Source organism: Suncus etruscus, chromosome 13 (genome assembly GCF_024139225.1).
Source record: "Suncus etruscus isolate mSunEtr1 chromosome 13, mSunEtr1.pri.cur, whole genome shotgun sequence".
Lineage (NCBI taxonomy): Eukaryota > Metazoa > Chordata > Mammalia > Eulipotyphla > Soricidae > Suncus > Suncus etruscus.
In genome coordinates this window covers 1,310,624-1,333,276 of record NC_064860.1, presented here as the reverse complement: position 1 = coordinate 1,333,276, position 22,653 = coordinate 1,310,624, and the positions used below count along the sequence as shown (strand labels likewise).

General features: G+C 47.9%; 1 protein-coding gene across 1 annotated transcript in view; it reads right to left on the bottom strand.

The window, feature by feature from the left end:
- NCAPG2 (non-SMC condensin II complex subunit G2) overlaps window positions 1–22,653 on the bottom strand; it is a 30,093-nt gene that overhangs the window by 5,199 nt on the left and 2,241 nt on the right. Inside the window, exons 3-23 of the mRNA XM_049785968.1 lie at window positions 22,178–22,235; window positions 21,756–21,944; window positions 21,103–21,217; window positions 20,332–20,486; window positions 17,734–17,868; window positions 16,789–16,883; window positions 14,938–15,007; window positions 12,874–12,960; window positions 10,089–10,184; window positions 9,450–9,575; window positions 8,656–8,835; window positions 8,167–8,319; window positions 6,837–7,059; window positions 6,547–6,647; window positions 3,899–4,072; window positions 2,606–2,676; window positions 2,242–2,395; window positions 1,992–2,159; window positions 1,390–1,506; window positions 1,161–1,301; window positions 611–710 (exon numbers count right to left, since the gene is read on the bottom strand). Coding sequence (XP_049641925.1) covers window positions 611–710; window positions 1,161–1,301; window positions 1,390–1,506; window positions 1,992–2,159; window positions 2,242–2,395; window positions 2,606–2,676; window positions 3,899–4,072; window positions 6,547–6,647; window positions 6,837–7,059; window positions 8,167–8,319; window positions 8,656–8,835; window positions 9,450–9,575; window positions 10,089–10,184; window positions 12,874–12,960; window positions 14,938–15,007; window positions 16,789–16,883; window positions 17,734–17,868; window positions 20,332–20,486; window positions 21,103–21,217; window positions 21,756–21,944; window positions 22,178–22,235 — 2,708 coding nt within the window. The remainder of the gene's footprint in view (window positions 1–610; window positions 711–1,160; window positions 1,302–1,389; window positions 1,507–1,991; window positions 2,160–2,241; window positions 2,396–2,605; window positions 2,677–3,898; window positions 4,073–6,546; window positions 6,648–6,836; window positions 7,060–8,166; window positions 8,320–8,655; window positions 8,836–9,449; window positions 9,576–10,088; window positions 10,185–12,873; window positions 12,961–14,937; window positions 15,008–16,788; window positions 16,884–17,733; window positions 17,869–20,331; window positions 20,487–21,102; window positions 21,218–21,755; window positions 21,945–22,177; window positions 22,236–22,653) is intronic.

Below are 22,653 nucleotides of genomic sequence, written 5' to 3'. Positions count from 1 at the left end.
AACAGAGGGAAATGTTTCCCGTGGAAATGCTCCTCCTTCCCTGGCATTATCTGGGTGACAGTGAGTTGCCCGCTTTGATTGCACATGGGTATCCCATGACTTGCTACAAGAAATGTGCCCAGAGCCCAAAATAGATGCAGGATAGTCCTGCAGGGTTGCACACAAGAGCAAAGGAATCATTAGCTGCCATGAGATTGTCCCAGCTTCAAGCCTTATTACTCCAGCTGACACCTCAGCACTGTCGCCTGTCAATGCAATGATCTGTTTCTGTATAAAACAGTTCGCACTGCATATGTGCCACTTCAAAACCAGTCCCAGGGAGATAGTACAGCAAGGAGGATGCTTTTCTTTCACGCAGTAATCCTGGTTCTGTCCCTGGTATCCACAAATGCTACCAGGAGTGAACCCAGATCATGGAGCCAGGTCTAAGTCCCACACCAAAAAAAGTCCTGGGCCATGCGAGCAGCCCAGGTTTGAGCCCTGGCATCACACAGTCCCCTGATTATACATAGGTTCGACTCCAAAACAAGAAACAGAACATGAAAATCAAGTCCTGGTCTACTACATGAGAGAGGTGGCTAGCATGGAAAGAGTACAGCAGAAAGTCTACCTGCTTGCATGATCCCCAGGCTCCGCTGTAAAAGTTGTGTCTGAAACTTGCAGTCCCCAAGGCCAACCATTACCACGTCTTTACACACTGCCAGATAGGTCTGTAAGACATGAGAAGGTGTCACCAGAAACCATAAATGTGCTTGCTATGTCGCGTTCTCCCCAGCAGATGCAGACAAAGACGCCTAAAGAAATTCCCAGAAAGGGGCCGGCGAGGTGGCGCTAGAAGTAAGGTGTCTGCCTTGCAAGTGCTAACCAAGGAAGGACAGCGGTTCAATCCCACAGTGTCCCATATGGTCCCCCCCAAGCCAGGGCAATTTTTGAGCGCTTAGCCAGGAGTAACCCTAGAGCATCAAATGAGTGTGACCCGAAAAACAAAAAAAAAAAAAGAAATTCCCAGAAGGACATGGATTTTCACTTGTTCCCATGAGCCATCTCAAAGCACGCCTCTCAACACTAGCACTGAAGAAGAGCAATAGTGATGTCTAAATTACAACTTGAGGATGAAAGAAAAGCTGTATCAGACGCTGGTGACAAGAAAGGTATCTAACCTGAATGATCTGCTGATAAACAACCCTGTGCAGCTTCAGATATTCTTCCTCTTGGTCTTGAATATAAGAGAAGACTTTACTTTCGAGCCAAAATCCCGTGTCTTCCAAAGTGGACAAGCACACTTTGCCTTCAGAGCAGAACTGCCCAAGGACAAGAGGGGAATCAGTTTGGGGCCCAGAGTTCAGGCCTGCCCGGGCCCAAGCCAGCCAGCCCGCAGCCCTCCATTACCTTGTGCTGGATGTGGATACTCAGCCGGCAGTGCAGGTTGAAAGCGCGCAGAGCAGTGGCCTCGCTGAAGTGTGGAGGCCTCCCCACAGGCAACTGCAGGATGGATTCCAGATCTGCCTGTGAAGAGTAAGCTGAGCTGTTCCCACAGCCACTCCAGCTGAGTTGGCAAAGTCCTATCTCCCCCATAATGCTCCTTCTGAGGAGTGTCTGAGTAGAGGGGCCAGGGCAGTTGCTCTCAGTGACTGGCCTGTGGCAGCAGGAAGCCACATGGATCCCTTCCCAGTAGACACATGGGAGGAGGGATTTGGCTGGGGGGGGGGGCACACTGGTGGAGGAGGGGGGGGGGGGTCCCGTCTTCAGCAGATCCTGCAGAATCACAGTCCCGGTTCTCAACACAGCTAGATCAGCTGTGTCCCCTCTGCTCCACAGACAGGGTAGGATTGGGTGGTTTGGCCCTTGGAAACACATTCGCACCTCTCACTTCTCATCCCTACCCTCAGTACCCCATGGGTTCTGTATGCCAGCACATCCTTACAGAGCAACTCCCCAACCATCCCCGACCATGATGAGGTCAGGTGGCCACATCACCACTACGAAGGTACCTTCGAGGTGTCAAGAGCCTTCAGGAGCTGGCTGAGCTTCTTCTGAGGAGCAGAGAGCAGACACTCCCGGTTCTTGGGGTGGGTGAGCAGGTACTCGAGGTACACCAAGGCCAGTCCTGGCTTTGCTGGGCGTGGGTCATGCATTTTCTGTTTAAGAGCTGAGCTGCTCTGAAGGAGCAACAGGGACAAGCAGGTATGAGGGGCCTGTGAGGACAGAACCCCTCTCCAGAACCTGAGGCACATGGCCTACCTTGCTGGGGGGCTGTCCTTGGGGCAGCCAGTCCAACAGCAGCTCCAGCACATGCCCGATGTGCCCCCAGGAGCAAAGGCAGTCCAGGAGCATGCAGTAGGTCTGACTGGTTGAGCCTTCCTCCTGGGTCCTCAGCATGGAGGTCACGTCACAACTGAGAGAGGCAGAGACAAGCTGTTTAAGGACCCCCAAGTGCCAGAGGACGAAGGTGTCAGAGATGGCTATCAAAGGGCCCTGAGAACCCCACATTCCAGAGAGCAAGGGAGTCAAGAGTCAGAGATGAGCCCGCAGGATCCCCATGTTTCAGCAGGTGAGGAAATCAGAGACAAGCTCACAACGACCAACCGCATGGAATGGGTAGTACCTGAACGTGGGCACGGCAGTGGCAGGCAGGAAGGCCATGAGCATGAACAGAGGGATCTGGCAGCGGTGGTCCTAGGGCACCAGAGAGAGAATAAGCCTGAGCCCTTCCAGGCTCCCAATGGCAAGCCCCGCCTGACATAGAGCCAATGGCGTTCTGCTGGCTCTGAGCAAGCTCAGTCACTGAGGGAAGCTGTGCTCCTCTGTACTTGGTCAGCATCGGCATTAGTTGGTGGCATCCCTGCCTCCAGGTCCCCAGTCAGCCCTGAGCTCGGTGACCCTGCGAGTGTCTGCCACTGAGTGTCACCCTCAGCCTGAAACAGTGGCCTGACAATCACCCACTCACCTACACACCACCACGCCTGTGTTGCAGAACCTAATGTTCGAGAACCCTTGTCCAGTGACCAAAAGTCGGGTTTAGAGAGAAAAGGGCATTCCTGTCTTCAGATTGAGAGACAGTACAGGGTCACGGTGCTTGCTCCGCTGCAGCCAACCCCAGTGCAATCCCTGGCACCCCTGGATCTGAGCACTATCAGGAGCAAAATGACCCAGGAGCACAACTGGGTCCCTGGGTCCAAGTCTGTTGTGTTAAATAAATAACGATGGGGCTGGATGGTGGAGGATGCCATCCAGCCCACATGGCTCTGCAACCTCCATGCAGCCGGCGAGTTCCAGGCCCGGGTGAAATTACTCACTCACACGCAGCCATCAGGAAGAATCATCTTTATTCATGCCCTAGCCACCACAGGTGTGTGGCCTATGTCAACCTTTCAAGCATTCAGCAATATTTTGCTAGCCCTGCATCTTATCTCCTGTTAGCCATCTTCCCTTTGGGCTCCATGCGGCCCAAAGATCCAAAAGCCAGGAAGCCAAGCCGGGCCAAGAGAGAAACGGCAAAAGGGCCGAATCCCCTGGCTCAGAGGTTTATCTATCCTTTTCCAGACCCCTCCCAGAAATGGGAGGTCTTGCAGGTAGTTACACCTATTATCCGGTTCCCAAAACTCCTCCCAGATATGGGTGGGTCTTGGGGTACACCACACAAGTCCAAATAACACCCTGCAAAAATCATGTGCTCTAGGTCTGATTTTTGTTTGCTTCTGAAATGAAGCATCTTGCAGGAGCAAGTCACAGAGAAACCCCAAGGCAAAGGCACATAGCCTTGCTCATATGGGTGAGAAGCACAAGAATATGCTGACAACAAGGCTCCTAGACCCTCACTCCTGGGTTACAATAAAGCTTGTAACAGATCAGGAGATGCGATTCGACAAGCCACTGGCCGATGGGGTCAGGCACTCACCTTGAACACGTTGAGGTACTTGGGGAGCACAGATGCAAACTTATTAATGGTGTAGACTTTGGCCTCTTTATTGTTTTCCAGACTACAGTGAATACTTTTCCAAAGGATCACAATGACTTCTAATAAACCCGCCATGACTGCAGTATCGTTGACTGACAGAGTTTTGTCCAGAACCTAAAATACAAGTCGCACCACTGTGAAGGAAATCAACCACCACTATGGTAACAGTCACCTGCCCTGCCTTTAAAGCACATCTCAGGGCAGAGTGTAGAGTCCTGGGTTCCACTCACAGCACCACAGTGTCCCCAAGCACACCAGGAATAACCCTCAGCCCCATCGGTGTGCCCCACAAAACAAAAACAAAAGGCAAAAAAAGGGAAGTGTCTGGGGCAACCAGACAGACACACCCTCAGACACTGGACAGTGACTGAGGAGGGAGAACACACTTTGCGTTCCCAGTAAATATACAGTATCTTCTCTTTCCAAGGGGGCTGAGAGTTTTCAAGTGCTGTTTTTTCTAATGGCATGAAAACTAAGTTACCTTGGTCTCATTATTCTTTGGCAGTAGCACGGATCAAACCCTAGGCTAATATATACATTCTGGGGGGCAGGGGGCCATCCCTGGTGATGCTCCTGGCTATGAGCTCAGAAATGGCTCCTGGCTTGGATGCTGGGGATCAAACCGAGGTCAGTTCTGGATCAGACAGCCACGTGCAAGGCAAACGTCCTACTGCTGTGCTATCACTCCAGCCTCTTTTTTTCTGGTCTTCCCCACCAGGCTAATATTGATGCTATAAGCCTGGCCCGTAATGGCACAAAAACTGATCTAGAATGCCATAAAATGCAACTTTCTGAATGCTGTTTCATCATGGGGTAAATAAACAAACAGAGATGATGCTCCTGGGCCAGAGGGAGAGTGGTTAGAATGCATGTTCTGTATGCACCCGGCCAGGGCTCAATTCTGGGCACCAACCCTCATGGCCCCTGGGCACTACTAGGTTTGGTGCCTAAACAACAGCAATAATGTTAATATTCTGGTCTCTTCAACAAATGATCTCAGAAAGCTACAGTCATATGCAAAAGAATGAAGCTTGGGCTTCTCTCTAACCCCGCATACAAAAATGAATTCAAACTGAATCATCACCTCCAAATGTGCTAACGTAGTCAGAATGGGCCCACTAGATGTGCTGGTGTGAGAGTGAACCCACTGCATTATCACTTCCAGATGTGCTGATGTGGTCAGTGAGCTCACTATTCTTCATCTCCTGGTGACCAGTTTAGCTCATTTCCCCTGATGGCTCTGTCCCTATCCATCACCCAAAAGGAGGAACTCAAATTTACGAAACGAAAAGCAGAAGTAAGTTCATCAGCTCTCCTGTGAGCCAGCCAGCTGCCTACAACAGAGAACTACTCACTGCTCTGCTCTTGCCTCTCTCTCTTCTGCATCTCACCCTTTCTGGGCCGAGAAAAGGCAGTGCTCACACAGAGGGTGATTCCGCCAGGCCGTGCGGGGCACAAGAGACCCAGGCCTGCATGAGGCTGGCGTGTGGGCATGAATTGCCTTCTCTGAACCCACACTGGAGGTGCAGACATGGGCCAGCCCATGGTCCTCACCTTATCTCAGCAGAAGCCTCATGTTGCTCACTTTCTTTAAAAAGGAAAATAAGTTTCCTGATCTTGCTGTCTACAATAGTCCTACTCCAGGTTGGACGTAAATAGGCAAGTGGCTTTAGAAGACAGGAGATGGTATCCAAGTATTTCTGGCTTAAACATTCTGTTCTCACAACATATATATTTAGTAGCTTCCCAATCTCCTGGGTAAAAGCTTTGATAAACAACTCTCTAAAACATGATTTGATGTCAAGTTCTTTCCTAGAAACGCCACTGCAGTGGTTTCAGGAGACCATACAGCCATGGTTAGGAATAAACGCCACAGATCAACAGGCAGCCCATGATATCAACAGGCAGCCCAGTCCATGATAGCTGTCAGCTCACACAACACTGAGGCCAAATCCAAACTGAAGAAAGCATATTGAAGGCAATCTGAGAGAGCTATTCAATTATAATCTCTCCTCTGTATTAAATCTTACCCAACTGCAAAATGAACCCAGGCAGTATTCTGTAATTCCTTCCCAAAATATGCACGACCTTCCAAAATACTAATACTAATATTTATAAAATATTTATAAAATATTAGTATTTTAAAAAAATCAATAAGAAATCAATAAGAAAGTATATTTCGGAGCTGGAGAGATAGCATGGAGGTAGGGCATTTGCCTTGCATGCAGAAGGACGGTGGTTCAAATCCCGGCATCCCATATGATCCCCCGAGCCTGCCAGGAACAATTTCTGAGCGTAGAGCCTGGAGTTAACCCTGAGCACTGCTGCATGTGACCAAAAAAAAAAAGTATATTTCAGTGGCAAGGGCTGGTGAGAGTCAGCTTAAGTAAACTCTAATCTAAAAGGCATTCATTTTGCTTGGTTAATCTCCACTGGGTCCCCCAGTACCATCAAGACACTCGAGCAGAGGCAAGAAGAGCCTCCACTATCCCAAGAACTAGAAGAGAAGGCGGAAGCGCCCTGTCTCTCCTTTAGGTGGTCAGCATGAGTACCCTGTCTTTCTCCTCAAGGGTGTCAATGTGACTTACGCTCATATTCTCCTCCTGTTCCTCGTCCTCCTGGCCCTCCTTTCGCAGAGCCCTCTGGATGCAGGCATTCAAGCAGTGGCGGATCGCATGCATCAGCTTCGCTACAATACCGAATACAATCATGATGCTTTATGTTTCTTCAACAAGAGACCCTGACGGTAAATTATGAGTCTAAACAATCGCAAGCATCATTTTAAGGAAGGTCATTAGAAATGTAGAGAAACTGAAAATGTTGTGAAAGGGCGCAGACTAAAGACAGCTGACAGTGAGGACTTGGGACCAGCAGGTACCTATGTTGGAGCAGGTTGTGTGCTTGTGGGCATATTGGTAGAACCTCCTGGCAGCTGCGTGGTTCATCTGTAGCAGTGTGACACAGCGCTCACACCAGACCTCCGTGGGTTGGTTCACAGGCAGGAATGAGGTAAAGATGAGGCTCACCAGACGCTGACACACAGGCCTGGAGTCCAGCCCCAGACGAGCCAAGATATGTTCCATGGGGCATATCATCCAAAACTGCACAAGAAACATGCAAGTTGTCAATGTTCTGAACTCCTGCAAACACTTAGAGACTTATTAGAGTAACTAGAGGAGCCAAGTTGGCAGTCCCAGAAAGGAAACACTACAAGGTGAAGTGAGACTGGTGGAGAGGAGTGAATCTAGTAGACCTAAAAACAGCAGTCTCCTGTCAGCTACCAGGATGCCTGACGAGGTTAACACAATGAGCATAGTCAGGACCATGCCCGAACCCAAATCAACTCAAGTGACACTATGACAATCATCTGGTCACTTACAAATTCCCAACTTTGGGCCCATCCAACTGGGAAATGAACCAAGTGTGTTCGGGAAGTCTCGGTGTTCACCCTAACAGGTTGGTGGAAATACCAACTCCCACCTCAGCCAAGCTGCATAGGTCAGTCACTCGGGGCACACACCACCTGATGCCAAACTTCAAAGAACAAAGTTCAAGACTCGAAGAAAATGCCACAAGAACAATTAAAGAATCTGCTTGGTGCCACATCTCACAGGCAGCTCTTGGGGACAACACAGGGAAGCGAAGAGGAGAACCCCATGCAGACGAAGCCAGCCCACAACTCCTGGGCTCAGGCTGCTGCTAAGCACAGGTTCTGGAGAAAAGTTAGTCTTGTGGGTGATTCACTGTTCTCTTGGACCAGGTGAGCACTGCTGGAAACACCCTGAATCCACGTGGTAGACTATGAACAGAATTTTGGTAATTGCATTTTCAGGAAACCAGGTTTCCTCCATGTTTCCCACAATGCCCAACAGCTTTAACATGTACTACTATTAGATCAGACATACCACAAAGTAAGCCACCATTTTCCAGGTCAAACTTAAGTACTTCCTATATGGCAAGCATTTGAATATTTCAACAAAGACTTTCAGGAATAGCATGAGGGCAAAAAATTAAGTCAGGCCTGCTTAACATTAGGGACTTTCAAAGGCACCTTTCTAAAATTTCCATAAAACAAACAGAAAATAAAATTCTGACACAGTAAGAAACCAGCAGAGCATGGTCATACTGCTAGTTGATCCTTAGAATGGGATCAAGCAGTCTGGCCATCTGGCTGAAGAACACAGGCTGAAACAGCCTAGCGTCCCTACCTTTGCAGCCCTCTCAGCTTTGATTTTCAGCAGCATGTCAACAAAAGCCACTCTTACTTTCTCAGAATTGTCATGGAGACTGTACTTCAGGGCCAGAAGAAGCTGCTCTAATAACGGATGGCTTAATTGGTTATCCAAAACTATGGTCAGGCACTATGAGAGAGAATAAAGAGAAACAGTTCATGATTAGAGCAGAAGCAATGAAAACTCCCTTAAGATTACTTCCAGCTTTTCTAGAAATGCTAAGAACATACATGTGAGAAATAACATGGTTCCAGATGTCTCATGTCAAAAGTTCAATTGCAAGGGGTCAATAGCGTTTCATGAGTAGTGGCCCCTCCTGGCTGGGCTGTCCTTATGACCAGGTGGTGGAGAGTGGACAATCTTACAGGCAGACAAGGCCCAGAGAGACACCAGCAGGCTAAATGGCTGAATCGGTATCTAGCTGTGGCCCTACCTGCTGATTCCAGAGCAGCAGCCTCCCCTCACCTTGAACACTGCACAGCGCACATCAGCAGAGCTCGTGTCCAAAGTCAGCTCCCCAGTCAGCTTTTTGAGGAGGTCAATGACAATGGTGGGGGGTATCATTTCCCAGTACTGAGCGGTGACTTTACACACACCCAAGACACCTCTGGAACGAACCATCGGAGAAGGGTCATCTAGAAGGCTCTGCAACGCGGAAGGAAAAAGAGACAGAGTCCACTCAGCCCATCTGTTGGCTGTTCACTGGAGGGCACCCTGCTACTTCTCATAGGTCTAAGAGGAGCGGAGACACCAACTGGTGCCCATAGCAGCTTCTCCCCTTTCTTGGGCCACAGTCCTTTTCTGACCTTGTTTCCCTCCAGTGGATCCCATTGATCTTATTTCACCTGTGGTCCCCTGGAACACTGTGGGGCTCTAAGAAATGCTGATCTATGATGGGACAGTCCCCAGTTTTGTTTTGACATTTTTGTGTGTGATGCTGTGGGCCACGCCTGATGATGACTATCAGGCGTGGCCCACGGGATCACACACAAAAATGTCAAAACAAAACTTCCCACCAGTGCTGGGTCCTCTGAGATAGAGAAGGTAGCATTCCCACTTCTCCACCTGCAGAGATGCAGAAGCTCAGGGAGGGGACTGCCAGCAAGGCCCTTCAGCTCCTGCTACCCTGTCTCTGCCTGAGCTGATGAGAGAAGGCAACCAAGGACCAGGTGTGCTGGAGTAGATCAAGAGGGGATAAGAACATGCAGCTGCTTTTGTAAAGGGACAGACTATACAGCAGCCATGTTGGGGACACATACGTAGAGCTCTTCAAACTGCTTCTGGATCTCGCACTCCATCTCAACAGCACTGAAGTTCGGGTCATGAATGGGAAAGGCTTCAATGAACAACAGGGCGGCATTTGACCGGACTTCAGAGTTTCTGGCCTGGAGGGACACACACACACACACAGGCAGACTCTTGAGCTTGCCATCAACAATGCTGACAAATCACTTGATCTACAGTGACCCCTCGGAAGACCCTGCTTGGAACTGAGCCCAACTCTCAGGCCGGTGTCCAGGACTCTAGGACCTGTTCCCAACAATCTAGCCCCTCTGGTGTTACTCAGGGACAGTCCACTCCCAACACAAGGTATCGCCACCTAGAGAGCTCAGGTGAGAGCTCCCCAGAGCAGTGGTAGCCTAATACCTGGCTCTTGCTGCTCCATAGACCCACCAGTTTCCTGCAGGACCCTGCATGCCACACACGCTCTTTCACTGTGTGGCAGCATCAAATGAATTCCAGTTCCTGGCTAGAGGAGCCAAGAAGGGCTTGACTGCAGAGAACTGACCCTCAAAGGTCAGTTCAGCTGTGGTCATCTCGTGGTTCTGAAGGAGAGCATGCTGATACTGAGGCATCCCCACTCCCCCACACGGGCACAGCACGAACACGTGAGGTACCTTCAGTCCTCTCCAGAGGATGGGCTTGTAGAGCCTATGAAGCATCTCATCCACGCCTTTCCGAACCTTCTTCTGACAGTGAAAATAACTCAGCACCTAAGAGGCAGGGGGAAAAGAAAAGCAGAATGACAAGACATTTTTTTCAAGATGCATTTGTGGGGCCGGAGTGGTGGTGCAAGTGGTAAAGAGTCTGCCTTGCATGTGCTAACCTAGGAAGGACCATGGTTCAATCCCCCGGCATCCCATATGGTCCCCCAAGCCAGGAGCGATTTCTGAGCGCATAGCCAGGAGTAACCCTTGAGTATCACTGGGTATGGCCCAAAAACCAAAAAATTGAAAATAAAATAAAATGCATTTGTTCTCCTACTGTGGAAAAAAATCCACAGAGAGGGTAGGCTGTCACTGGCACTTAAACAGGCCCCACTGTCTCAAGTCTGGACAATTCTTCCCTCAGAGCAGGGATATGCATAAGACAGCAGAGCCTAGCTCAATGCCAGGAAGGACTCATCGACGGGGACAGAGCCCAGATACCCGGCTCTTTTCTCCACCTGCATTCTGGCAGCCTGTGAGCTGCCACACAGCATGGTCACTGCGAGCTAGGCCTTGGGCACAGTAGGGAATGGAGGCCATGTGTTGCCTGGTGCTGTGACATGCAAGCAATACTTTCGTCTTGCCAAGAAGGCAAATATCCCAAAAGAGGTGTCAAGGCTTCGAGGACACCCCTCCTACATCTACACGCACGAGAGATTTTCTGGGAGTCCAGGATATGCCGGCCAAACAAGCACATGTGAGGTCCTGCAGTCGATCTCAGTAACACCCACATGGCACCCTCCACTACCATAACAAAGTCCATGACGTTCCCCCACAAACCACTAGTGACTTCTCAAGAATTTCAACACCACTGTAAACTATGATACATCCGTAAAACAACTTTTTGAAAAGGACTTCTGAAGCATTTCCTGAAAGACAACTCTGAACATATGTATAGAGTTATTTATCATTATTTATCTAAAAAGGACTTACAGAAGAAACATTGCACTAGAAGCAGTGGCAACAAGTAGCTCAAATTCATTTCACAGTTCATCTGATGCAGAACCCATCGAATTGCTTTTACGGGTTTTGGTCACAACTGGCTGTGCGGAGGGGCCCAGCAGCAGTCCTGGGCACATATGCCCCAGAAGCTGAGGGCAACCCTGCCCCCATTCACTTTTCCGAACAGAGAAGCCATGGCTGTTACCATATGTCAAGCAATCCATCTTTTTTTTTTTTTTTTTTTTACTATTTCATACACATCTCCATAGATTCGCCAGGGACCATTTAGGGTGCAGAGAATTACAGGGAGATGGTTGGAGGTCTGAGCTCATGCTCCACATGTGGCAGACTCTGTCCAACCCCAGCATGGCAGGGGGCAGTCTTGAGTGCCATGAACTATGCCCTGAACAAAAAAGACTGGGTTTCAGCTCCCTTTTTGGAGAAGCCTTGTTCTCTCCCAAGCATGCACCTTTATCCCGACCTCAGCTCTAAGTGAATTTCTTTCAATAACATGTTTTTCTTCATCAATAAAAAGAAGTTGTTTTCAGAAATAATTTATAACAGGGGGCTTGGTTGATAGCATAGCAGGAAGGGCATTTGCCTTTCACACAGCTATCTTGGATTTATGCCTGGCATTCCATACGATCCCCTAAGCCTGCCAGCAATGATCCGTAAACACAGAGTGAGAGTAAACCCTGAGCACCACCAGGTATGGTCCAAAAACAAATTAAAAAAAGAACTGGCAGTAGAATGAAGCTTCTCTGACCCAAAATGCCAGGCCTTACTACTCAAAAGAAGCTGCGAGAATCAATTACTTGTGACAATGCCCCACACTTCCCAAAGCTCTAGAATTCTTCAGGGGAGGTAGTGATTCATCTCTGCCATCTTCATCCCCGAATGATGCTGCGGGCTAGCTTTTGGGTCCCTCGAGATACCTCAAACTAAGTCATTAATAATAGGCTGGAGAGCAGGGGCAGTGGGTAGGACTTGCATGAGGGTAGCCCAGTTCAATCCCTGGCATCCCAAACATATGTTCCCCTGAGCCCACCAGAGCCAGGAGAAAACCCTGAGCACTGCTGGGTAAGCCTCCCACCCCTCAAAAATAAAATGCATGCACACTTAATACAATCTATACCATTACTGTCTACAAAGCACAAACTTGTCTATCCAAGAGTGAAGTGAGCTGAAGAGGGTGAGGAAGTGATGGGATAAGAGAGGCTGGATACCTGAGCCCCTATGTGGGAACCCTGGAGACAACTGACAGCTGAATGGTGCTGCCACTTAGACCCTTTGAGTAAAGGGACAGAAATCACATCTAAATTGGAATTACTTTCTAGAAACAAAATCTTACCATGCAAACTATCCAACATTTATGGTACTTGATTTATGAATACCAAAATATAAATTTAATGTAGGAAAATAAAATTAATCTTGACTATACCCTTAAGAGATTTTCTTTTGTGAATTGCCACTGAAATTGGGGTGGAGCTTTAGTCAGACCTGGTCACGCTGAGGGGCCTAGCAGCAGTCATGGGCACAGTGTCACAGCAACTGAGGGCTCCTTTGGCCCCGTTCGCTTTTCTAAACAGAGAGGCCATGGCCATTACCATTTGTCAAGCAATCTGGTGAATCACATCCCAATGGCCATAACAGTAGTCTTTGCTGTCCTTTTCCTGAAAGCTTGGGTGGCAGGAGGAGCCCTGAACACCAATACCGTGCTGAGAATCTGTGCCCAGTGAATGCACCCGCTCACCTCCCGCACTCTGGTGTGCACCGGAGATGTCCGTGGTAGGTGGATCCCGTGATACATGAAGTCCTGGATGCATGTGTTCTCGATCACCTGCAGTAACAAATGGAAAAAAGCTCCCACTAACACTGGTCGATCAGAGAGGTATCTGTAGTGCAAAAAGAGAGTCATCTCCTTCATAACAACATCAGTTAACTTTGCCCATTTGTGCCAATGCCACTGACGTCATGAAACTGAGCTGCTTCCGTCTAAATGGATAGGACATTCCCCATCAAAAGGCAGGTGGACCAAGAGGTCCTCAGACAGAGAAAGGGAAAGTCGCAAACCCTCAGGGACGACCGAGTTACCCCTGTGCCAGGACCCTGGAACTTCCATGAGTCAAGTTCAACCTCTTCTCTGTGATCTTTGAAAATGTGTCCACACAGCCTGGGGAAAGCAATACTGCCTTGGCATGAACTTGAGGTGCATGTCCCTGAAAGATTTCTTTCCAATTCCATAAAAGCATAAACATGGGGCCCGAAGAGATAGCACAGCGGCATTTGCCTTGCAAGCAGCCGATCCAGGACCAAAGGTGGTTGGTTCGAATCCCGGTGTCCCATATGGTCCCCCGTGCCTGCCAGGAGCTATTTCTGAGCAGACAGCCAGGAGTAACCCCTGAGCAATACCGGGTGTGGCCCAAAAAACAAAAACAAAAAACCATAAACATGAAATCCAAACAGACACATTTGAACATAGCCTGGTGTGATTTAAAATACCCAGGTCCACTATCTAGGGCAGGGGTCTCAAACTCGCAGCCTGAGGGCTGTTTGCGACCCTCTGTACAACATTTTGTGGCCCTGCCCTAGAGGAATCTTTTTTTGTTTTGTTTTGTTTTAGTTGTTTGGGTCACACACCCCCCCCCCAGTGTTCAAGGCTTACTACTGATTTTGCACTCAAGGATCACCCCGACTTTGCCTCCTGCGGCTCCCAGGCAAATTGAGCTTGAGACTCCTGGTCTAGGGGGAGACTAAGGTACTTTCTTAGCATTCTTCCTTTCCTTCAAATATTTCATTTCGATCAGATTATTTGTGGACATACCTTCAGGTTGTAAAATATGTCCAATGACTAGACCTTCATGTTCCAAGCCAATGTTGCAGTTCAAAGGCTGAGCACACGTTCTGCAGGCAAGCAGCCTGATTCAATTCCTGGCACTCCCAAGAGTAGCCCGAGTACTAAATAAGGAGAGGCTCTCAGCACCGCCAGCTGTAGACTTCCCTGTCTCTCAAAAAATCAGCACAGCTGGATGATAGCCTGAGGTCCCCAAGGATCCTTGTCCAATGAGAGGACACAAGCCACCTTTCTATTTCTTTATATAAATCAAGGTAACTAATAGTACTACCATTTCAACATGATTGTGTCTATTATTTAAAAACTGTTGCTGGAAAATTTATTCTGGGGATGTAGGATGGAATTCTGAATCACACCCGCAGTACTCGAGGCTATCTCCTTGAGCTCAGGGATCATTTCTGGTGGGCTCGGAAGACGATATGGGATGCCAAGGATTGAACCCAGGTTAGCCATGTGCAAGACATGCTGTACTATTGTTTCAACCCTGTGCCTGTGATGTTTTCCACCTCCTCATTCTGTGTTTGTCTGGCTTTTTGTTTTTGGTTTTTTGGGCCACATCCGTTTGATGCTCAGGGGTTACTCCTGGCTAAGCGCTCAGAAATTGCCCCTGGCTTGGGGGGACCATATGGGATGCTGGGGATCGAACTGCTGTCCTTCCTTGGCTAGTGCTTGCAAGGCAGACACCTTACATCTAGCGCCACCTCGCCGGCCCCCACCTCCTCATTCTAAGTCTTCAACACCAATGTCTTCCCTCCATCTTTTGAACATCTCAAATTTGGGACACGTCTGTCCACCTCTTCTGCGCAGTCCAGTTTGGGCAACCAGAATAAGGGAAAACCCGATTTTACTCCCGAGGCACAGAGCCACAAGGAAGATAAGTGTGTGTGTCCCTGTGTCTTTACACTGGTAGGTGTCACTTCTCCACACTATACTAAGTGTCATATACTCCTAAAATGAAAATACCTCTAGCATTTCTCCTGATGCCTTTTTCCAAGCTCTGAAGTAAATTTCTGCAATGTGCACCATCAAAGATCTGTGGAGAAGAAAGTACAAGTTCAAAGACTACACTGTCACAACTGTCATTTCTGGGCCCAACGTTCTGGGAGAAGCAGCTGTCACGTGACTGGAGCCCCAGCATCCTGCCTGGGCAGAAAGCAAGAAACACAAGGTCTGCAAAGGGCCTCCATGCTCTCCTCCTCAGCCTAGGTTTCCGCTGAACTTCAATGTGTCCTGAGAGACCGTAAGAACAGAGCCAAGAATCAAATTTTGGTGTTGCTGCTATTGTTGAGGCCATACCCAGTGGTGCTTGGGTGCTACATGCTCAGGGGTCCTTCCTGGTAATGCTCAGGACACCAAATAGAGCTGGAATCAAACTTGGGCCTCCTGCAAAGCACAACCTGTGTTCCATGCTCTAAGGCACATCCTCAGCCACAAAAGCCCAAATATAAAGTTTTCAGTCATTTTCTTCTCACACTACTAATTCAGTAGCTCAGAAAAAGGTCTCCCCAAGATGCTTGAGCTGACCTCAGAATCAAGTTACAAAATGTGCCAGGACCAAACAAAACAAAACAAAAAACAAGTAAAAAGGGGCCAGAGAGATAGCATGGAGGTAAGGTGTTTGCCTTTCATGCAGAAGGACGGTGGTTCGAATCCTGGCATCCCATATGGTCCCCTGTGCCTGCCAGGGGCAATTTCTGAGCATAGGAGCCAGGAGAAACCCGAGTGCTGCCAGGTGTGACCCAAAAAAAAAGACAAACAAACAAAAAAATCAACAACAACAACAAAAAAAAAAAACACAAAAAAAAAGTGCCAGGACCACAGCTGGCATCGCTCAGCAATTACTCCTGGCAGTGTTTGGGGGACTATATATGGGATGTCAGGGATCAAATCTGGGTTGGCCGCATGCAAGGCAAAGGCCCTACTCATGTGCTTTTGCTCTGGCCCTGAAATGTATCATTTTAATCCCAAACATTCTACACAAGGAAAAAAGTACACAGTTGAGGTTTTGCTTTGAGAGGGAGAGAGCACTGCCCTTAGTGCCTCATGGCTCATGGCTACCTGTGGGAAACGCAGCAGTCCTGTGCTTGGCTGGGAAGGTCCAAGACTCCTACTGTGCTGAGACTCGCCTGACAGAGGGGACTGACTCAGTTTGGTTGATCCTTGGGCAATAGAGCTAAGGAGAGCTTGACCCTGCCCCTCCAAATCCCTCAGTCCCAGAGTCCCCATTTTCCCACAGCATCAGAAGGGCCATCACTTGGCACAGCTGTGTGGGACTCTGTCATTTAATGGGAAGTAAAGGGATAGTCTGAAGAAAGCAACAATCAAACTCCTGGTTTCTATGGTTGCTACTGAAACAGAATGATTTCCAATAGAAGGAAATAAAGAGTGGCGGCATGACTCCATATGGGGTGAGTCCCTGGCTTCAGTGCCAGCCCTGCAAAAATGCTTAAACAGAAAAATGATGAGTATACAGCCATGCCAAGCAACCTGAGATCAATTCAAAAGCTTTGACTACATCAACATGGAACTTCAAAATCCCATGATCTTCAGTAAGAGTTTCCAGAGCTAAACATACTGTGTACGGGTTTTGAGAGTTAGAATCGGGGGTCGGAGAGATAGCATGGAGGTAAGCCTTTCGCCTTGCATGCAGAAGGACAGTGGTTCAAATCCTGGCATCCCATATGGTCCCCCGTGCCTGCCAGGAACGATATTTGAGCATAGAGCCAGGAGTAACCCCTGAGTGCTGCCGGGTGTGACCCAACCCCCCCTCAAAAGATTAAAGTATTCAAAATATTAATTACTTTTAATACTTACCTTTGCAATCCCTGTAACTGATTTTTAATGGTCTCATGAATCATTTTAATAAAATTTATATTCCAGCTGAAGAGAGAACTAAGAAATCTTCTTCCCTGTCAATTATAAGAGTTAAATTTAAATGTTAAATTTAACCAATTCAAACAGTCCCAATACCTAAAAAATGAACAATTCTTGGGAGGTTTCATCATGTTGAAATTTACCTAACACTGCATCAATACAATCTATTCAAGACATCACACTTTATTATTTTTTTTCAAGTATTTTGTCTGTTTATTTGTTTATTAGTTTTTGGATCACACCCGGCGGTGCTCAGGGGTTACTCCTGGCTCTGCGCTCAGAAATCGCTCCTGGCAGGTTTAGGGGACTGTATGGAATACTGGGAATCAAACGGGTTCATCTGGGGTTGGCCACATGCAAGGCAAACGCCCTATTGCTGTGCTATTGCTCTGGCCCCTAGACATCACACTTTAAATGTGTGTTACAAGACTGACACCTCTCTCACTCCACATCTCTAACAGACCCTGCTGCCTCTGCTCAGAAACACTGGGACAATGGCAAGAAGGGCAACAGTCATGAGTATGTGAGCTGTACAGAGAAGAAAGATGGACCAACCGTGCACAGTGTGAGGAACCACCAGTCACCTTGCGAAGTGACACTTGCACAGGCTGGCCAGGCCTTCCAGAGCTTCGCTTCCAATACGCTGTCAGAAAAGCAAGCCGGGCTCCCTGACACATTCTTAAACTCACAGCCTCCTGTTTCCTGTGACTTACGGATGAAGTAAGGATGATTTGGAAGCAATCTGCTTCCACAGCCCTACACTCATGTCACACATTGCAGGGGACCCATAAAAGATGAGAAAAGCACAAACTGCCTCTCAACAACTTCGAGAAAGTTGTTAAAAGGTAGTTAACAGCACACTGAATAGAAAAATAGATCATTTACCTCTTCTTTCTTGATCCAGTTCACATTTATGAAACACTCAAGAAGCATGTCTTCAATTTCCCTGCTTTCCTCCAAGTCATAATCAAAACAATACAAAGCTTGGTGGATACGCCAAAGCCGGTATATGTCTGCACCCTAGGAAAAGCACAAGAGAAATGTCAAAGGCTTTCTAGAAATAGCAGGCTCTCATGTTAATTCAAGACCTCTTTCTGCCAGAGATTGGGGAGACAGGATGACCCTGTTTGGAGTGGACCCCAGAACCAAGCCAGGTACAGATCCTGAGTACCAGGGTCTGTGCGCCCCCAGAAGACGACTAGGTAATCCAAGACAACAACTTGATTCATCAGAAGGAGAAAATAGTTTTGTTTTAGTTTGGTTTTGGGGGCCACAACTGGTGGTACACAGGTTTAGCTGTGGCTCTACATCAGGGATTACTCCTGGAGGGGCTCAGGGTCAGCCGCATGTCAGACAAGTGAGCACTTTCTGCCTTATACTATCTTTCCAGCCCATCATTTCCCTAACTTTATATAGGACCTAAGTTTGTATACTCCTATGTGGCCAGTGGCTTCTCTACTCCAGAACATTTGTGAGACACATGGAAAAAGGAATGCAAGGGATATAGGGTTTGAGGCCAAGTCCCTGGTGGAACACGAGAAACCACGCACATGAGGGCTTGCACTGATCCTGTACTGAAAAGAAAGGCCCCCAGCGGGGGTCAGTGAAAAGGGTTTTTGTGCCATGAAAAGACATTCCCGGGAAACCTTCCTAAAGAGTGTCAAAATGTGGCTACAGGTTAGAAACAAGAGCTTTCAAATGCAGCCTATTTCAAAGGTAAGACAGTTGTGGACTTTAAGAAAATTAAAAAGTATAAAAACTAAAAAAAAAATTTACACATACAGATAACCCAGGGGTCAAAGCAGGTAGGGCATTGACTTGCATATGGCCAACTAGGTTTGATCTCCAGCACTACATATGGGCCCCTGAGTACCACCAGGAATGATTTCTGAGTGCAGACAAGGAGTAAACTCTGAGCACCTCCTAGTATGACCTTAAATCAAAAACAACCTGAAGTTGCTAAGTGGACAAGATGTCTATTGTAGGTAGTTGTGAGTGACTTCGTTTTCCTTGGTGTCCCTTGTCTTTCCTAGCCATCTTTAGCTTTCCTTCTGCTTTGGGGCCACAGCTGGCAGTGCTCAAGACTACTCTCAGTTCAGTGTTCAGAGGTCGTAGTGGGCAATATTGAGGGACTGGGTGGGACACTGTCCTGAGCCATCTCCCAGTGCTCTATACTGAACAGCATCTGGATGAGGAAAGATGGTCCTTCCTTACTTAGAAGCAAGCATTAGAAACAGCAGGTCCAATTTCCCAACACTGACCTAGGGCTGCCAGTGGAGGGTCCCTCTGTTCTGGTCTCTGAGCACCCCTCAGAACTCTTTGCACTGTGTGCCTGGTCCTGGACTGTCTGGGCTCCTGTCCTCTTCCCATGTCTTAGGTCTACCCCAAGTATCACGCAACTTAGTCAACTCCAACTTCCCTGGTCTCGTGGCTCATCCTTTCATGCCTCTGAATAGATCCACTAGCTGCGAGGTTAAGTCCAAACTTCAAGGGGCCGGCGAGGTGGCGCTAGAGGTAAGGTGTCTGCCTTGCAAGCGCTAGCCAAGGATCAGGACCTCGATTCGATCCCCCGCGTCCCATATGGTCCCCCCAAGTCAGGGGCAATTTCTGAGCGCTTAGCCAGGAGTAACCCCTGAGCATCAAATGGGTATGGCCCGAAAAACAAACAAACAAAAAAAACAAACAAAAAAGAAAGAAAGAAAGAAAGAAAGAAAGAAAGAAAGAAAGAAAGAAAGAAAGAAAGAAAGAAAGAAAGAAAGAAAGAAAGAAAGAAAGAAAGAAAGAAAGAAAGAAAGTCCAGACTTTGATTACATGGAGACAAGGCCTGCTCACAGCTGGTGTCCACTGGTCCTTGATGCAGACAGTGGCACAGTCTGGTACAAACTCCCTACGTACCCCACTCAGTACTCTGCCTCTTTCTGATTGTGATCCTTCCAACCATGTTGCCTTCCTGTGATCTCCTGTCCTACCCGTCAGCCCCTTGGTCTAGTGTTGTGTCCTTTAAATCTTGGGCACAGCATTAGAGGAGGTTACCTTTGTGTGTTTTTGGAATATTTGCTTCCTGGTGAAAAAAATACTACTCCAGTGACTGGACACCAGCTGATCAGTCCAGAGAAGTGAGTCTGTCCTGTCTGGACTCACAATGAAAGTGAAGCAGCAATCACAAAACAACAAGAAGAACAAGGGTCATAAGAAGGAGACAGGGAAAGCCTGGATCTACCACAGTCTCTGACACTCCAAGTTAGTCACAGCCTCTATATGGTTAAAACAGGAGTGAGGGGAACAGATGCACTAGTTAAGAGAATATTTTGGGATTTTCTGTTTTGGGGCCTTTCAGTATTGCTCAGGGTTTACCCAGGGATCATCCTGGTGGGACTCAGGGGACTATACAAAGTGATAGACCCGGGTTTGCTGTGTGCAAGGCAAGAGCTGTTGCCACGGTGCTACTGCTGTGGCCCCAAGAATGTCTGAAGGAACACGTACAGTTTTTGTCTCCAGACTCCTCCTTAAGAGCATGACAAACGCCGTCTTCCCCATGTCCTCTTTGGCAAGTAGGCCCTTCTGCCACCACATGACGCACAGGTCCTGAATTGAGTTCCTGAGTGCCTGCATAGAGTCTGGTAATGCGTACAAGATACCTGCAGAGACACAGGAATCAGGAATGACCAACTAGTAAATGGCACCAGCCTTAGTGCATTGGCAGGATTTCATGCATGAAAGGCTTGTTAAGAAAATATGAGTTTGTGTTTATACAAGAAGACCTGACAAGAGTGATCACTAAGTGAATCCAGAACCCACTTCCTCTCCAAAGAAAGTCACAAAGATAAAGAAGTTTTCATCTTGCAAACAAAGATCCAATATCCCAAATGCCCACTAATTAGGTGGCAGAGATTACCAGTTTTGACTTGGTGCTGAGCCTGGGCCCCTCCCAAGAAGGCAGCCAACAGCAGCCCTTTGATACACACTGTTCTTATCTGAACTATTCCTCTGTGGTGGCTTCAGCTTGACTACTACTCAGGAAAGCCCAAGAGGGCAATCCCTTCACACCTCCTCACTCAGCTGCAGTTCAGAACTGACTGCCAAGTGCTGCTTCCGCCCATCTTCACTTTGAGCTGCTTTGCTCATTTCTGAGTGTCCTCAAGCCTGGGGTTTTCTCCCTCCCACAACTGTAGGTAGGTTCAGGCCTGCAGGTAGGGCTGAGACATGCTGGCTTTGATACAACCCTTCCAAGAGAGATGGGTCTCACCAACTCACCATTGAGTATGACAGCACACTCCAGCAAAGACTCATAGTTGTCATTTCCATTTATCACAGACAGCGAAGCAAGAACCACAGATGTGATTGCCTGAATTATTTCTACATTATGTTTCTATTAAGAAAAAGTACAAGTGATTGTAAACAACTCAAGTTTCTATTTACAAAAAGTTTAAAATGGATCAAGTTCATTTTTCAAATCAAACCTACACTTCTAACACCCGAACACTCTCAAAAGTCGATTAAAGTTGATTACAAGCCAATTGTTTATAAATAAAATCAACTCTGAATACTAAAGTAATACGGTAAATTAGAATTATGTAATATAAGACTGTAATAGGGGCCAGAGCGAGAGCACAGCAGGGAGGGTGCTTGCTTTGCAAATGGCTGACCCAGGTTCAATCCCTGGCATCCCAGATCCCAAGAACAGTCAGGAATGATTCCTGAGCGCAAAGCCAGGAGTAACCCCTGTGTGCTGCAGGATGTTGGCAAAACAAACAAAAAAACAAACAAAAACACTGTGATAAATACTTCTAATATAATTGCTAAGCCTCAAACATTTTCCTAACTTGCCGTTCTGTTACACACAATACATATAAGAGCTTTTAGCAGAGAAAAGGAACTGCAGTCCCAGAGACTGATACTAATACTACCATTTTTGAGTCATGCTTCGTGTCCACAGAATCTTCATCCTTGGGCTCCACATTCTGCCAGCTATGCACTGGGCTTTCCAACAGCACGTCTGTCAGCAGGCTCCGCAGTTGCTGCCAGAGCTCCTCCTTCTGCTTCCTGGATAATTCGTCTATTAACTCACTCAGGTTGAAGGGGTCTGAAGAGTCTCTCTGGAAAACAATGCCAAACATGACAACGACATCATAGGAAAAGTTAAGTACTGACTTTTTACCCTTTGGGACCGCTGTCCCAAGCAGGCTCATCAACAGCAAAAATCCAGAGGGAAGTGCAGGCTGCGGGTGGCTTTCTCCCTCCAACAAATGGGAAAGCAGGTTCAAGGAGGAGAAATCCACCCAATGGAGCCACTGACTAGGCAACTGCCCAGAAGGGGCCCAGGCCACACACTCTGTGGGTTCCTGCAGGATGCAATGAGGGCCAAGGATATTTGTGGCTGCAGCTGCCTGGAGATTCAGGGAATAGAGGAGTGAGGGAGCCAGTGGGGGCAGGAGGTGCAGCTACAATGGTGCCTCCATGTTCCCTCAATTAGACCCTGCAATGTGCTGCAGAGGCAAGTGAGGGATGGCAGTTAGCAAGGCTGCAGTATCTTGTTCTTCCCCTGCATACTTGGATGCTCTGTTTGTTGGGGAGAGGGCCACAGTTTCCAAGTTTCCATATCATCCCGTCCCTTGGTTTCTTTTTCTTTGGTTGAGGTCCTGCAGATTCAAGGCAAGCGTTTTACTCTGAGCCACCTCTCGGGTCCACTGTGTACTGCCTATAAAGTTGATCTGACACTGACAAGGCAGTGACTCTGGGTGGGAAGCAGCCATCTCTGAGGCTGTGTCTACCCTGCTCCCCCAACCTCTGTTCTTTGTAACCCCA